General features: G+C 35.1%; 1 protein-coding gene across 1 annotated transcript; it reads left to right on the forward strand.

The window, feature by feature from the left end:
- Window positions 1-3,464: 3,464 nt before the first annotated feature.
- Window positions 3,465-15,119, forward strand: LOC140183011 (uncharacterized). Its single transcript, XM_072231003.1, has 6 exons — window positions 3,465-3,555; window positions 5,090-5,185; window positions 5,529-5,603; window positions 5,740-6,178; window positions 6,456-7,222; window positions 15,016-15,119. Exons 1-6 carry the CDS (start codon window positions 3,465-3,467, stop codon window positions 15,117-15,119), a joined length of 1,572 nt encoding a protein of 523 aa, XP_072087104.1.
- The last annotated feature ends 1,632 nt before the right edge of the window (window positions 15,120-16,751 follow it).

Below are 16,751 nucleotides of genomic sequence, written 5' to 3' on the forward strand. Positions count from 1 at the left end.
ATATTCATGTTCATAAATGCTATCAAATTAATAAAAAATAGTATCCTCCAAGCTGAAGAGGTATACCAATTTAGTTACAACATATCTTTAAAATTATTTATAGTTTACTATAGAGAATATGATTTGGTTCATTTAAGAAAAATGTACTCAATCTTGGCTTAAATATGTTACACTTAATTTGGTGGGTTTGTAACTTCCTTCTTTTAATCTATTCTCTCTATTTAATACCAAGAAGATTCATATCTTGACTATTTTCACATCTTTTTAATGATGCACCTGAATAGACAAAATTAGCCAAAATAGTCACCTTAGATCTTCAATTCTAAAGAGGTCTCTTCGGTTAATTAGTTATTTGAATAGTATACAATATATATATATATATATATATATATCGTAAGTTGTAAGTAAAGGTTAAATTTAACAATCCATTGTTATAAATAAGCAGTAACAGTTATCAATGAGAATAAAGAAAAGAACGCCTGTTATTGTTTGAAAAATTTATCTCAACCTTTTATCTATTGCCTTTCAAGAATGAGCGACATAGCACCCAGAAAATTTGATCTTCCACACCTTGGCGATGATCTCCTATGGAAGATCTTTGCCAAGGCTGACCCCAAATCAGTTGGAAGGCTCAAAACAACCAATAAGGTGTGGAATTTCAAACTCACATCACAATTGTTTGTGAAACAGAATTTCTTGGAGAACCAACATAAAAATAGGAGTGTCATTGTTGGTGTTGGATATCCCCCTTTGGATGATTTCTGTCAATGGTTTGTGCGAGCTGAGGCAGATAGCGGGAATCAAATTCAACTTAACATTCCTGTGGACATCAACAACTTTGGATTCTACACATTTGTAGGCTCTGACCATGGCATCCTTTGCATAAGGTTGTCGCAGGGAGCCATTAATTCTTCCCTTTTTATTTGGAACCCTCTAACGAGGGAGTCCAAATTTGCAATAGATGTGGCAAGGAAACACCAATGTTATGCAGTGTCTCTTTATGCATTCGGGTTCTTACATGGTTCCTTTGAGTATCGGGTACTACATGTGTTCAAAAAATAATTTTCAGAAAAAAACATGTTCTGGGCATTGTACAACTCCTTTGATGCTAACTGGAAACACTCGGGAAGCTTCAGTAGTGACGTTCAAAAACTCGGTCTTAAAGCTGTTGTTGACAAGGGAGTGGTTTACTGGGTTAGCTGGGACGGACCAAGCTTTATTCAACCTTCACAAATATGTACTTTTGATATGCTCCAACAGATGTTTTTCGAGTGCGACATCCCAGATGCTGCCAAGTCCGACTACCATTCTCTAACACAGTTTAATGGTGGTGTTGGATTCACTTCCTACCATAATGTTGGTTTTAGTAAACAAATCATGGTTCAGCAGCTTAAGAGAGATGGGCAAAACCAACTTGATTGGGAGAGAATGATAAAGGTCTCAGGCATGTCGATTCCATACAATCTCACAATCTTCGTTGGAAAAGACATATTCTCTGTGATGGAATTAAGGACCGGCTGTGGTGGTTCAAATGACACTGAGAGGACTAATATAATAATAGCAAGACTAAAGTTTGTGCATCCTAGGATAGAGCATATACTTCACCATGTTTGGGAAGAGAATGTATATGTTAAATCCGCCATAATGCATGTTGAAAGCCTTTATCGAGTCTAGGGGTATTGGTAGCAATTGATGTTAAAGAAGATGTCAAGTTTCTATTTGCTTAGTATCTTTCTAATGTCTCAAGTGTAGTTGTCATGAAGGTCTCGTGTTGACCAGTGTTTTCTGTTTATTCCCTTTGTTGGTGGTTGGTCATTTCCTAAGTTAGGCCAAGTTATAGTAAGTATTGTAAACAACTTGACTTCTGTTTTGAACATTTAGTCATTACGTGTTGAGTGTTATTAACCACCAATTATGAATGTGATGTTATTATTTCAGGTTTTACTCATTAGTAATGCTAAGGTTTTTTTTATCCTTATGAAGAAAAAATTAACCGGCGTAGGATTATTCTTATCTTGACAATTGGCATTCTAAGACATTGAGTATAATCTAATATTTTGAATAAAAAGAAAAGGAACATAAATGGATGATATTTACAATCCTATATGTAAAAGGATATCTTTGTTAGTGTTTAAATATTATAGAAGAATAAATCGTTCAAGAAATTTCTGAAAGATAAAGATGATTTCTAAAGCAAAACTCATGCCTCTTACTAAAAAATTTTCTAAAATAGGAAATTTAATTACTGAAGCAAAAGCCATGTCTCTTACCCTTGGAATTTATGAAATAGGAAATTTGATTACTATATTTCCAATATTTATTCAATTCCATTAATGAATATATTTTTTAAGGATAAGCTAAAAATTTTGTGGTTATGAGAAACTAATACTATGCGCATTGATATCCACACTACAAAAAGCTATCAATTTATTAAACCTTTAACTACTTGCAGATTTAATTTTTACTGTTACTATTATTAAACAATTATTATCAAGAGGCATCAAACTATCGACATAGCTTGCACAAAAGGAAAATAAAAATTAATAATGTTAGCCCACCAAAAAAGTGACACATTGTTATATTCAAAACAAACAGACTAACCAGTAAAGTTTAGACAAAATCATTTAATTAGAGGGGCAAACAAAATATATGGAGGCTTCAAAATAGAGTATAGTAAGACACACATAGATAGGGGTGAAGCATACTTGGATACACAAACAACAAGTGAAGATAGGAAGAAATGGATGGAACAAATGCTTCTTCATCTAGAGGTAAAAGAAAGATTATTATGGATCAAAAATGAAAAAGGTTGCAGACATCACAACCAACTTCTGAGAATATTCCACTGTATAGGCCACCTTTACAGCAGATTAGTCCTAACACAAACTCAAACCTACTAGGTACACAGATTTTATGAATAGGAACTTATCCTTCAACACATTATTGTTATGAATTTTGGTGAAAAGCTACATCATAGCAGGGTGTGGAAACAAACAGAATGAGAAACATTATTGAGTAGGGGGTGGATATTCAGTTCTGATTTCTTAAAGTCTTTGGGTAAAACTATCATTCATCTTTATTTACAAATCAGGCAAAGCTAACATATATAAATATGTCAACAATAACATATGTTAGTGGGAACGGAGGGTTAGCGTGTTTGGAGAACAATACAAACATGAATGCACAGTGTAGCAAAGCGATTTTTGGTACATCATCCGACCAAGGTTTTAGGGAGGCGTTAGCCATAACAGAGGTAGAAATATGAAGCTGCCTTACACGAACAAGAGGTAAGCACAATTTAACAATCTGGAAGTAAATAGCTCATGGCTTTATTTGCAAAACTAATATATGTTGGTGTTGCAAGGACAATTAACAGTATTTTGCAGCAACCAATCTATTTGGATGGTGCTAATAAAGAAAATAATCTACCACACACCACTAATTTAAATGTAAGTTTCCAGACAATGAATTCATATCGGAATGCACCAGCAAGAAGTTGTGGAAGTACCGAAGATATCAATCTAGATTGGTCTACACAGACCAACTGCTCAAAAGGTTAGAAACTTAGACTCTGCAATGATTAAGTTTCTAACAACTCATGATAACAAAAAGGTTCATTTTCACATAGTTCATGCTACGGATTGAATAATAATTCAATTGAGAGAATAAATTAAAAGAAGGTATGGCCCACGTATTAAACATAGGTATATGATATTTTATAAATTTTGTGAAAGTTTTTCTTAAATAAATAAAATAATATTTTATAAACAACTTATATTATTTTTCAAGAATATATGTTATTATAATAATTTTCTCCTTACAAAATCCCTTTGAGAGTTAGAAAATTAAAAGAATTTATTCCGATGTTATATCTATAACAAAGTTCAATAAACCAGTTTATGAAAATTTTTTAAAGAAAAATAAATCATAATTATGTAGGTGTAGACAGACAACAAGTGAAGTTAGGAAGAAATGAATGGAACAAATGCTCAATCGTTTAGATGTCAAAGAAAGACTAGCTAAAAGTTAATAAGTCTCTTCTCAAAATTTCGTGTAAACAAATTTTAAATTGGAATACTAGAGTACTAAAGAGTACTGAGAGTACTAAAAAATAGAGTATTACAATTTATTTAAATTTATTTCCTTTTCAGTAATTTTTATCTATAAGTGATTTTGAATAATATAATTTAAAGAACATTTAGATATGAATTAAATCAATATCTTACAAAAACTATTAATACAAACTATCGATTGTAAAAATTGATGTTCAAATAATAATTTTGAATTAATATAAAATAATGACATAGCAATAGTATTTTTAATAAAAAAATAAAATTACTTAATATTAGAGCAATTATGAGGTATTACAAAGAGAAAAACTTACTTGATTCATTATTATATTACTGATGATATAGTTAAAGGTATAACATATCTTACAATTATGTTAAGATTAAGTAAATCTTTTTTTATAAATAATATTACTATATCATTATTATTACAATGAATTAAGGCATCATCCATGAATCAATGTCGTTACAAATTTCATATGGGTGGAAGAAAATCGGGTTGACCCAACAAACGTAGATAGGAATAGTAATGCTATTTTGATGTGTTTTTTTAATAATCAATTTTGAATTTAGATTACATGTGCTCTTATAACACATGTTAAAATTAATCTATACGAAATTAATTTTGAAAAATAGTACAAAGTTTGATTTTTAAAATAATTATTGATTATTCTCAACTAATTTTTCATTATATGTAATTTATATGTAATTTTATCAGATAGTTAACTAAACTAAATCACACCGTACAATATTCATAGTCAAACTCACATTTATAAAGTGCACTACATACATGGCATAACTTAGATTTGGAAAAGGCAAAGCATAGTTTAATGTTGTGTATATCTCGATAGAAAAAGCAAAGGCAATTAAAGTGATTAGTGACATGTGTTGTTGGCAAGAAAAAAGCACTCAAAACACAAATTTAATCATTCAGGTGATTAAAGTGATTAAATAGATACATACACAACCATGAGTATTGTGGTAGATTAATTCATACTCTTTTCATGTTTTTGAAAATGTAGGGTATGCTTCCGTAGTATCAGTCAATGAATCAATTGACAACAGACATGATCATTCTATTTTACAACCTCATGATGGTAGTGTACTATCTCTGTGTGGTAAGACCCTCCCTTTAAAATCAATTTTAATATACAAAGGTTTATTACACACAACTTTAATAATGCAATTTCCTCAAACTAACTACCATCATGTTGTTCTCACTCCTAAATATTACAGGCACATTAAGTTTGGATACACAACTGACCAGTGACATATAATGGACATCCACAGGCGGGAGATTTGCTAATAATATTGGAGTTTTTTCATTAATTAACAAAACTGACTGTTTACGTAATATAACAGTAACTATTGGCAGTTTTATAAATTTTTTACAAATTCAATCTACAATTTTTTGGTACACTTTTGTGTTTTGACATAATAGATTCTCTTGGGATTTCGCAGGAAGCAAAAACATGGTTGAGAGAAAAAGAACACAAATTAGAAATTATGTGCCACAGTATACTAATGACAATGTTGGTATGTACAAAATCATTATTATAAGATACAATAGTAATTTTTTACCTGTTTATATCATTGTTAAACTTACATATGTTTCTACGTACTCGACCACGACAAACTTTTTAACAGCCATTATTTTGGTTGAATATAACAGAATATTGGAACATGGGATATGTGGTGCATGAGTGTGAATACTGCAATGCTCTTTTTTGGTATGGCAGAAGGAAAGAAAAGCATTACAATACAAATGGACCTACGTACACACTATGCTGCAGAGGTGGACAAGTGGAGATTCCTCAACTACAAGAAGCTCCTAAGGTGCTATACGATTTGTTATATGGGAATGATGTCAGGAGCAAACATTTTCGGAAGAATATTAGAACATACAATAGCATGTTTCAATTTACATCTTTGGGTGCCAAAATTGATAGAGGTAAAAGTTCATCTAGAGGACCACCAACATTTATCTTATGTGGTGAGAATTATCACTTGATGGGGAGCTTGATTCCACCAGACGAATGTATGGCGAAATTTGCTCAACTATATGTAATCGACACCGAAAATGAGATCCAAAATTGGATGTCTATAATGGGGTATGTAATGAATTTTTATATATCTTAACACGTATTTCATGAAATGGTAAAAGACATAATGGATAGCGTATTTATCTTTTGTGATAAAATTTTGAATTTTTCAAGTGTGGTCTACTGTTTAGTGCCGAAGAAAACAAGACAATTCAAGAAGAAATTGTGAAGGACTTAAAGATGACGCTAGACTAACACAATGTATTGGTAAAGGCATTCCATAATGTGAGGCAGTCAATAGCAGCAGAACCCACTTCAAAGGTCAAACTTAGGCTTTTGGAAAAAGAGGAAAGGATGGTAGGAGGTATAACTTGCCATCCACAAATGAGGTGGCAGCATTGATCGTGGGTGACTTCGATATTAACCGTACAGATAGGGATAATATTGTGGAGACCCAAACTGGAAGGTTACAACGTATAAATCAACTGAATCCATCATACTTGGGGTTGCAATATCCCTTATTGTTTCCATATGGAGAAGATGGATATAAAGAAGACATCCCTCTAAACAAGAAGAAGAGTAACTGTGAAAAAGGACGGCAAGAAGTGACAATGAAGGACTTTTTTGCTTATAGAATTCAAGAAAGATTGGCTGATGCTTCCCCATTATTGTACTTAAGGAGACTTTTTCAACAATTCTTGGTAGATGCCTACTCAATGATTAAGTCGTCTAGACTAACATACATTCGTCTTGACCAAGAGAAATTTAGATGTGAGATGTACAAGGGTATTAAGGAGGCTGTTTTGATGGGAGAAACAACACCTTCATCAGTAGGGAAACTGATTATACTGCCTTCATCATTTACCGGAGGACCTAGATATATGATACAGAACTATCAAGTTGCAATGACAATTTGTAGAGTAGTTGGGTATCTAGATATTTTCCTAACATTTACATGTAATCCTAAATGGCCAGAACTAGAAGACTTTCTTAAAAATAGAGAATTAAATGCAGAGGATCGTCTAGACATGGTGTGCAGAGTTTTTAAGCTTAAATTAGATCATCTGATAAAGGACATAAGGACGAATAAGATATTTGGAAGAGTGGTTGCAGGTACATTTTAATATGTTACGAACTTCTATCAATATAATTTGTTACATATCCAGACTTTGAGGTATTAGCTAAAAAGATTAAACGGTGGAATATGTAATTACTGAAAAAGGACAATCCAAAATTATAACTATTAGTTTGTTTAAAGAGATGTAGTTGCATTGGAAAAAAATACATGAAAAACAACTATATAATATGTTTGGTCAATAAGAATATCATTTATAATATCAAAAAATGAGAAATTACATGTGTGGAAGCAAATTGTTTGTATAGGTAATTTAGTACGAATTGAAACTTGATGCACCACTATTTCGTGGTACATCTTGTGCTTAATTGAGTGGATTATATCCACTATACTCACACTTACTCATTGAATTCGCATATTTTACATTTGCCTTCCTAATTATGTGCTTTGATTGAAAACATGCTTCTTTGGCCTTAAGTTTCCTATGTTTAATCCTCTCTTATTACCATTCGATGCCGTGATATGTGTGTTAAGTGATTTCAGAGATTACAGGGCAGGAATGGCTTAGAGGATGGAAAGGAAGCATACAAAAGTGGAAGGAATACAAGAAACTGAAGGAACTGCTAAAGCTGTCTAGCCTGACCTCTTGGTACTAAATTGATCATAACTTGAGCTACAGAGGTCCAAATGACGCGGTTCCAGTTGCATTGGAAAGCTAACATCCAGGATTTTGAAATGATATATAATTTGCTATAGTTTCCTTGAGGATAGACGATGCGGACGTGTGCATCACGCGCACGCATCGCATCTGCGAAAATCAGCGTGACAGAATTCGTAATCAGCGATTTTTGGGCTGTTTCAGGCCCAGTTTTCGACCCAAAAAATACATATTAGAGGCTATAAAGTAGGGGGATCCATTTATTCATAAAATACAACATATAAAATATTTATAATTTACAATTTTTAGGTTTAAGAGAGAGAGAGAGGTTCACTCCTCTCTCTTAGGTTTTAGAATTATGATTTCTTTTAGTTTATGGTTATTTCTCCAATCCCAGGTTCAATATTCCTTTAATTTATGTTTCTTTTCTACTTTCCGATACTCTAATGCTTTTATTTGTTAATTACTTACGTTGCCAAATTGGCTTATGAGTCTTTCCATGTTAGATTTGAATATTCTATTTAATATAATTTGAGGTATTTCAGATTTATGATTATTTTATTCAGTTATTGATGCTTTCAATTTAATTTAGATTCTTCCCTTTTTGGCTCTGGTTAAGTAATTGGTAATACTTGAGTTATCAGACTCAGCAGTTGGTTGAAAATTGGGAATTGCTGATTGATTTGGATCGCTCTAAAGCTAGTCTTTCCACAGGAGTTGACTAGGACTTGAGGATCAAATTGATTGGTCCACTTGACTTTCTTTTATTTAGTAAGTGTTAACTAAGTGGGAGTAACAACAATTCTCATCACACCTGATAAGGATAACTAGGATGGAATTTCCAGTTCTTATACCTCGCCAAGAGTTTTCTTCATAATTATTAATTTATTTTTCTTGTCATTTAAATTACTTGTTCCTTACTTCAAAAACCAAAAAATATACAATTTTCATAACCAATAATAAATCATACTTTCCTGCAATTCCTTGAGAAGACGACCCGAGGTTTGAATACTTCGGTTATAAATTTTATTGGGTTCGCTTTAGTGACAAACAAAACTTTTGTACGAAAGGATTTTGGTTGGTTTAGAAACTATATCTACAACGTGATTATTTTTATAAAATTCTAGACCACACAAAAATCCGATCGTCAAAATGGCGCCGTTGCCGGGGAATTGCAAACGTGTGCCTTATTATTGGTTATTGTAAATATTTTATTTTGCTTGTTTATTTATTTTTATTTTTGTTTTTTTAATTTTTATTAGCTACTATGAGTTCTCACCCCCGTCGCTTTGAGTTTGGTTCTAATGTTGTTGAAAGGAATGGAAGCTATAACAGGAACATGCATCAAGGTCGAAACAATCAAAGATGGAAGGAGCCACGAGGATCTGATCAACCCTTTCAGCAACAACACCTTCCAAGATACCATGGACAACAACCATCCTACAATGCATGCCAAGACAATAGTTATGGTGGACCTTTTCGTGACAACCAACCTCCACCAGTTTACTACGGTCAAGAACTATTCCGAGATGCATACCAAGATGATAGTAGTTACCAGCAAGCTCCATCATATGCCAATGAACCACCTCCTCAACATAGCTTTGAACCACCATACTCATAAGCCACCTACAACCATTCACCTCCATATGACCCTAAACCTTATCCACCCCAATTCCAATCCAATTACTCTCAAGAACCACCACATTCATATGCACCATGTCCATAACCATCAACCCAAGAATCACAGGCTCGCCTCAAGAAAACAGTAGATCAATTTCATGCAACCCTTCATCAACTGGAGCAAGCAATAAATTGATTACCTTCCCGACGTTCGGGCACTCAAGGAACTCCCATGGCTTCATGTGGAGAATCTAATGAAGAACGTAGCATGAAGGAGACACTAGAAACTCCAGTGGACAGTAAGGAGCATGACTTTGTACTGGAACAAGTGGAAGAAGCCATAATTATCAAAGAAGAAGAAGTGGTTGAAGACTTAGGAGATGCGAAACGTCCATGGGAAAGCCCAGTCATAGAGCCCCCTTCAAAGGAGTTTGAATTTGATGTTGAGGAGGGTGTACAACCTCCAAGGCATATCATGGTTGAAGACTTTGAAGGGGATGATCAAGAGATGGATTCAATCATTGATGAATTCTTATCTACATTTGAATACTCTCCCATTGGACTTGACATGGAGATTAAAGAAGAAGAAGCACAACCTCCCATTCCCCTGGTGAACAATGAAGAAGAGATCGAATTAGAAGAAAGCTACTAAGAGGAAGAGGTTGATATTAAAGAAGCTTGCAAAGAGGTGGAAGTTGTCAAAGAAGAGCCCAAGGGCATGGAGCTGGAGATCACCTTGCCAAGGATGTTGGAGACCTCTTCCCCAAAGCCATCACCATCCATCCCTTCATTCAAGTGGGTAAATCTCTCATCTCTAAGCTTAATTAGCCCACTTGAATATGCTTTGCTTGAGACGGATGGACAACTTAGAGCTCTTTGTGGCTATAAGAGTAAGAAGGAGATGGTTAGTGGTTGGCAACACAATCCTAGGATCATTGTGGTAGGAAGCTCACGGCTGAATTATCATGGTTGGAAGAATACTAAATTGTATGGGTCTAGGAAGATGTTTGGATGTCTCTGTGAGAATTCCGACTATTCACCACCCAAGTGGAAAAATGATGATCAACAAGAAGACGGGTGCAAAAGCAAGGTTTGGGACCCCAGAATTCATTCTGGCAATCAACACTCTTGGGGCCTTGTCACTTGCTTTAACTTGCTTGAAGGCTTTATGCAACTAGTGTGGGATCCCGGAGGCCATTGAAATTACAAACATTGGTGGGGATTCCTGGATGAGTTCAAGCACAAGCCACCATAACAGGGAGCTCACCAAACGTCCAACTTAAGGACTTAAACCAAAAGTGCTAGGTGGGAGACAACCCACCATGGTATATTCTTTCTTTTTTGTTCTTAGTTTTATTTTATTTTATTTTCATTCGTGTTCATTCATAATTTCTGCATAGTCATCTGCATTCTGTATTTTGCATTCTGCATACTGCATAAAAAAATTTCGCACGCGACGCGTCTGCGTCATAGGTGCATTCGAAACAAGGAAGAAAAGAAGCAGAGAGTCATGCGGGAGCGTGGCTGGAGGCGTGCCTTAGGCACAAATATGCCCACGCGATCGTGTCCGTGTCATTTTGAAAAATAGCCTCCCCACGCGTCTGCATCAGCCACGTGAACGCGTGGCCTCGTAAAATCGACGTAAAGAGGTGTATGGTAGACAATTATGATGGAGCTGGGCTGGAATGATGCTATAAGCACAAGCCCTATCACGCGAACGCATGCCCCACGCATCCGCGTCGTTTTCAAAATATGGCCATTCACGCGATCGCGTCACCCACGCGAACGCGTCACCCTGAATTTTAGCAATGATAGTATGAAACAGAAAGTTGCGCGTGCGCGAGGCTGCGCTCGCACCAATGGCACAGTTCACTTCACACGAACGCGTGACCCACGCGTCCGCGTCATCTGAAAATAACGCCAATCACGCGAAAGCGTGAACCACGCGTCCGCGTCGCATGCGACGCACAGTTTATCCAGATCAGCGCCAGAATTCCTATCTTTCCTTCTCCAATCCTACTTATCTTTCTATTATCATTCTTTCTTCTTTCTTCTATCTTCTCTTATTCCTTCTTCCTCCTTTCTTACTTTCTTTTTCTTCATCTCTTTTCACTTTCATTCTATTTTATTTAATTTATTTGCATACTTTCATTCATTACATTTTAATTTTGTGCATATTTTTATTTTCTTCTCTAAATTTATTATTTTTCCATTGGTGTTAAATTTTCTTCTTCAACTGTTGCATCTTTTCTTGAATTATTCTGGTGCTTTATGACTTGTTTTACTCTGATTGGGTATTATTCTTCATAAGTCAATGCTACTCCTTCATGATACTTATATTATCTTGCATTGACATGAACTCACACTGTCTTTCATTACCCACACTCTCTCCCCCATTGTTGCAATTTTTGCACTATTGATATGCCATGTGCTTATATTGCTTTCTCACTGCATGTTGTAGCTACCATGTAATTGAGACTCTTATTATTTGGCATTACCCACTCATATTTTATTTGTTTTATATCATTGTTTTGGGTTCCTGTTCTTATTTTTCTCTTCTTTCAGGCTGGCCACCGAAGAAGGAAAAAGGGAGAAACTTCTATATGGGGCAACAGACAAGTCCATATGCACAATCATTGGAGAAAAGCATCAGTTGGAGCCACCCGTCCACCTGCACATCTCAGCATGCACCGAGGATGGTGCAATCTTTAAGTGTGGAGAGGTCGATACCGATCTCCATGGGTTATTTATTTCCTTCTCAACACCAATGTTTAAATTTTCTTTGTTAAATGAGTTGTTGCATTTGCATGTTTGTTTAATTTTTGTGCATATTTTACCACTTGGTTGAAGTAATATTTTCTTTTTCAAAAAACTTTTTAGAGCATTTCACTAATTTAAATTAAAACTTTTTGAAAAACTTGTTTGAAGAAATATTATACTGGAACATGGTTTAGAGCTCGAACATACAAAACCAGTGAGATTTTTGAGCCTATTTGATTGGTTGTATTTTATCAACCAATATTTTATTTTTGGTGTGTGTTGTTCTCTCTAAAATTGTGATCTTTGTCTTGCTTAATTCTATATTTCCATGGTTTAATGTATGCATGCACTTATGTGATTGAGGCCTTGTTTCACTAAACTTACATACCCATATGGCCTTAACCTTTCATTATCCTTTGCAAACCAATTTGAGCCTATTTTACCCCATTTATTCTTTACTTTAGCACATCATTAACTCTAAGCGGAAAATGTAACACCCTCACTATCAGAAGTCATGTTTCCGGCTGCGCTACTCTGATAGCAAGAAGTATTACGACTACTTTACATACTAAATAATAAAATAGGAGCCTGTGATTCGACACTATATCGCTGATTTCTTTGAAAACCAGAACTAAATACTTTATCTTAAGAAAAATACAAAACAGGCATACACTCATATACAAGACTCCTTACATAATAATTCAATATATTATACATATAAAACATACAATTCCTATCCCTCTTACAAACTTGTAATAACAAAGACGAGGGAAGAAAATAATCTAATTAATACAACAGCATATAAACCAAACACAGTATAACTCTTCTTAATGCCTCTTTATCCGGTTCCTAAAATGGTAAAGCTGTAGGGGGTGAGAACCTAACCACACGGTCTCACCACGGAGTTTTAAAGTTGTCATAAGAAGATACCTAATAAGAAATCTGCTTTCAAGCTTAGTGATTATCATTGCCTTATGAATCTTTTAAAAAAACCAATAGGTAATCATTCAAAACCTTTTCGAGGAAGCAATGTTCAATCTTTCAGAAATCCAAAATCTTTCTTTTCTTATAAGAAAATATCAATCAAAAATCAACCACGCAATCAGACAATATAATCATTAATTCAGCACCAAAGTTCATTCTCAAATGTAGCACGCTAGGATAAACACAGACAAGACAGACAAGGAAAGCACAAGTAGGTAGCAGTTACAGCGAATAGTTCAAGTAGTAGTTAAGAACAGTTTAGCAATTAGGCAAACCCAAACAAGTTCAAACTCAAGCAAAGCATACAAATGCATATGATGCATGCCTGTCCTATGGCTGATGAGGCTCATCTGTCGGTTATCCAGCCAACCCGACAAGTCTGAATTGTACTTAGACTGTCCCCCGACGTGCATCCCCAAGAGTCTATGCATAGCTTTTTCTCAAATAATCAATATTGCTCAATGGGGGTAACATTCCCGGGAATTTATATAGTGCCCGGTCACACTTACATCGTAGGGTCAACAGAGTATCGAGTTTTCAACCTGGTACACGTGGTGGCAAGCCACGGCACTTAATCTAGGGAACCTCGTATCTCAGATATCATCATTCATAAGCCATTTCATTCTCATAATCAGTATATAATCATTTATCAAGCCATGGCATTAACCTTCATGTAACATTTTCAATCCATATCTCAACATCCTCAACATCATCATCATTTATCAATCCATGTCTCATTTTCAAATTCATTCAAAAATCATATTTCAAAGAAAATCTTTATCATCCTTCTCTCCATTCCGCTTATTAACAACCCCAATTCAAAACATATTTCTTTCTTTGATAAATAAATCAACCTTAAGACATGTAATGTTTAAAACCAAATCTCTTCAGAAATTTCGGCAGCATCTCCTCTAAAACTCGGACACTGCCACCCTTTTTGGGTCCCATCCAAACATTTCTCAAATCTTTTTCAACCATTTCCAAATCTCAAACATTTTTCAGAGTTGAGCCAGTTCCAATACCAAATTATTTTTAAATCAAACCAATTCCAACAGTAAAACTCTTTTTAAAATCAAATCAGCTCAAATAGTAATTTATTTATATTACTAAGTAAACTCCAAAACTAAGAAAATCCACTTTTCATAATAATCAAGCAAATAACATTTCAAACCGGTTTTTATCAACAACCATACACCACTCACGCAATCAAGCATCTAATAATCCAGTCCAACAAACCATCACATCCACAAGACAAATATAATCACAGAAATATATCTTTTTGCATCAATATCTATTTATCACAACTCTGAATTATAAAATAAATTTTAAGAAAACCCCTACCTCAGTTAGCTGAGTCCACGTAACTAATCGTGGTAATTTCCTTTTCTTTCAATTCAAGGCGACAGTGATAACAATAACCCCCACGAGAACAGCAACAGTCCCGACGCCTCTTACAACAGCCGTGTTAATATAAATTGCAATTACAGTGACTGAAACAGTTTCAAGAAACCCAAGACAAAGGACATGTATCAAAAATCGAATCAGAACAAGCAAGACAAAGATAGTAAAACATGTAAATGGCCTAGAATCAAAAAAGATATCCGACCGGAATCATTAAGAATAGCTCTGGTGTTGGCTCTCAGCGGCAGAAGAACAAAAATCAGACCTAGACACCCGTCCTAGCAGTATTAACCTCACTCCATGTGATTAAGGCAACGGAGACACCAACAATAATCAGAATAGTGGCACAAACTAGGAGCAGAACAGATTTTGAAAGGTTCTTAAATGTAAACTCTTACTGTAATGAAGGAATAATGACTGAACCAAACTGCAGAAAGTTTGGTGGTGGTTCTGGCGGCGGCAAAAACGAGACGGCGATGGACTTTTTGCGGCGGCAGAGAAACTCGCAGTGACCCCTGACACAGACAACCTCAGCAACCACTCTAACAGTGAAAATCGACTTAACAGACAAAGAAGTTGAAGCAAGGTTTAGAGTTTACCAAGCAAACAAGCTTCAGAGATGGTTTTCGGCGGCGGCAGCAGTGGCATGGAGCTCCAGCGATGCAGAGGCGCGGCAAGAGGCTACAGCAGCGGTGGATCTGGCGACGGTTCAGACGAGGACGGCGCCGGCGATACGAGCGGCGACGGGGAACGGCGGCTGAACGCGGCGGTGATGGCAGAATCGGCTCTCTCTCTCTTCGTGCACTCTTCCTCTTCGTGGTTCTGTTACTCGCGGGCGGTTCGGCGGCGACGACTCGGTGGCGCGGTCCCCCTCCAAGGTCCGACGACAGCGCGACGATGGCGGTGAGGTGCGGTGCAACGGCGACGCGACTTCTCTGCTCCCTCAACCCCGCGCTCCTTCTTTCCCTCTCAGATCTCCTCTCTTTTCTGTTAGCAGCGGCGGCGACGGTGGTAGTGACGCCCACCGCACCGCCTTCCCTTCTTCCCCCTCTCCTTGTTCTCTGCAGCCCCACTTCCCTCTTCTTTTTTTTCTTTCTTTTTCTTCCTTTCTTTTTTTTCTTTCTTTTTCTTCCTTTCTTTTCTTTCTTTCTTTCTTCAGGTGTTGAGTGTGTGTTGAGTGGGTAACCGTGAGTGAGAGAGGGTGCGACGTGTGTGTGTTAGTGTGGGTAAGGGTAGAAAATTAGGTTTAGATAAAATTAAGGTTAGGTTAGATATTTTATTAAAATTTTAGGTGTAGTAGTGTAATTTTATAAAATAAATAAAAGATAGGATAATAATTAAAAATCAAATTAAATATAAAATATCCATCTTTAAAATACCTTTCAATTACAAATTTGTAAATTAGTTTCAATTAAATGCTAATTAAATAAAAATTGGAGATAGATAAATTAATTTCCTTTCATTTATAATATAAAGTTAAAAATACAAATATTTAAAATTAAGGCATATAAAATATTCAGTATTTTTTTTTCAATTATAAGAACTCTAAGTCAAAAATAAAAGTTTACTCAATTTTTATATAAAAATCTCCAAAATATAGTCTTAAACAAATATAATGCATCATAAATAATTAATTAATAACTTTTAAAAAAATCTAGAGGTCTTACAGAAAACAATAATGTCCTTAATTTGAATTCTTGGTTAGCTTAGACTAGTGAGAGTGCTCATGAATTAAGTGTGGGAAAAGTGGGTTTGGAAACGTTTGGTTTTGGAAATTAAGTATGTTAAACTTCTTTATGAAAATGTGAAAGAAATGTTTAGAACATGTTCATGCATTCAATAATTTAATCATATGCATTGAAAAAAAAAACAAAAGAAAAAAAAAACAAAAGAAAAAAAGGAGAAAAAGAAAAGAAAAAAAGTAAATAAATAAAAGGGGACAAAATGCCCCAAATTAAATGGTGATAGCAAGACATATGTACTGTACTCGAAATTAGGATGCATAAATATGTGGAAAACATGGTTAATGGATAGTTAGATGTGGTATTATGATTACATGGATTGTCTAAAGTTATGTGGAAAGTTTAAGTTAATTAAGGATTCAGATTTTAGTCCACTTGGCCAAATACAATCCTACCTTGACC

The sequence above is a fragment of the Arachis hypogaea genome, chromosome 20 (assembly GCF_003086295.3).
Source record: "Arachis hypogaea cultivar Tifrunner chromosome 20, arahy.Tifrunner.gnm2.J5K5, whole genome shotgun sequence".
Classification (NCBI taxonomy): Eukaryota; Viridiplantae; Streptophyta; class Magnoliopsida; order Fabales; family Fabaceae; genus Arachis; species Arachis hypogaea.

Excerpts from the sequence above, each read along its gene's own strand:
- LOC140183011 (XM_072231003.1), top strand. The coding sequence starts at position 3,465 with ATGAATTCATATCGGAATGCACCAGCAAGAAGTTGTGGAAGTACCGAA. Across the intron at positions 6,179-6,455 it reads AATTGGATGTCTATAATGGG|AGGAAAGGATGGTAGGAGGT; the intron begins GTATGTAATGAA and ends TTTTGGAAAAAG. Across the intron at positions 7,223-15,015 it reads ATTTGGAAGAGTGGTTGCAG|GAATAATGACTGAACCAAAC; the intron begins GTACATTTTAAT and ends ACTGTAATGAAG.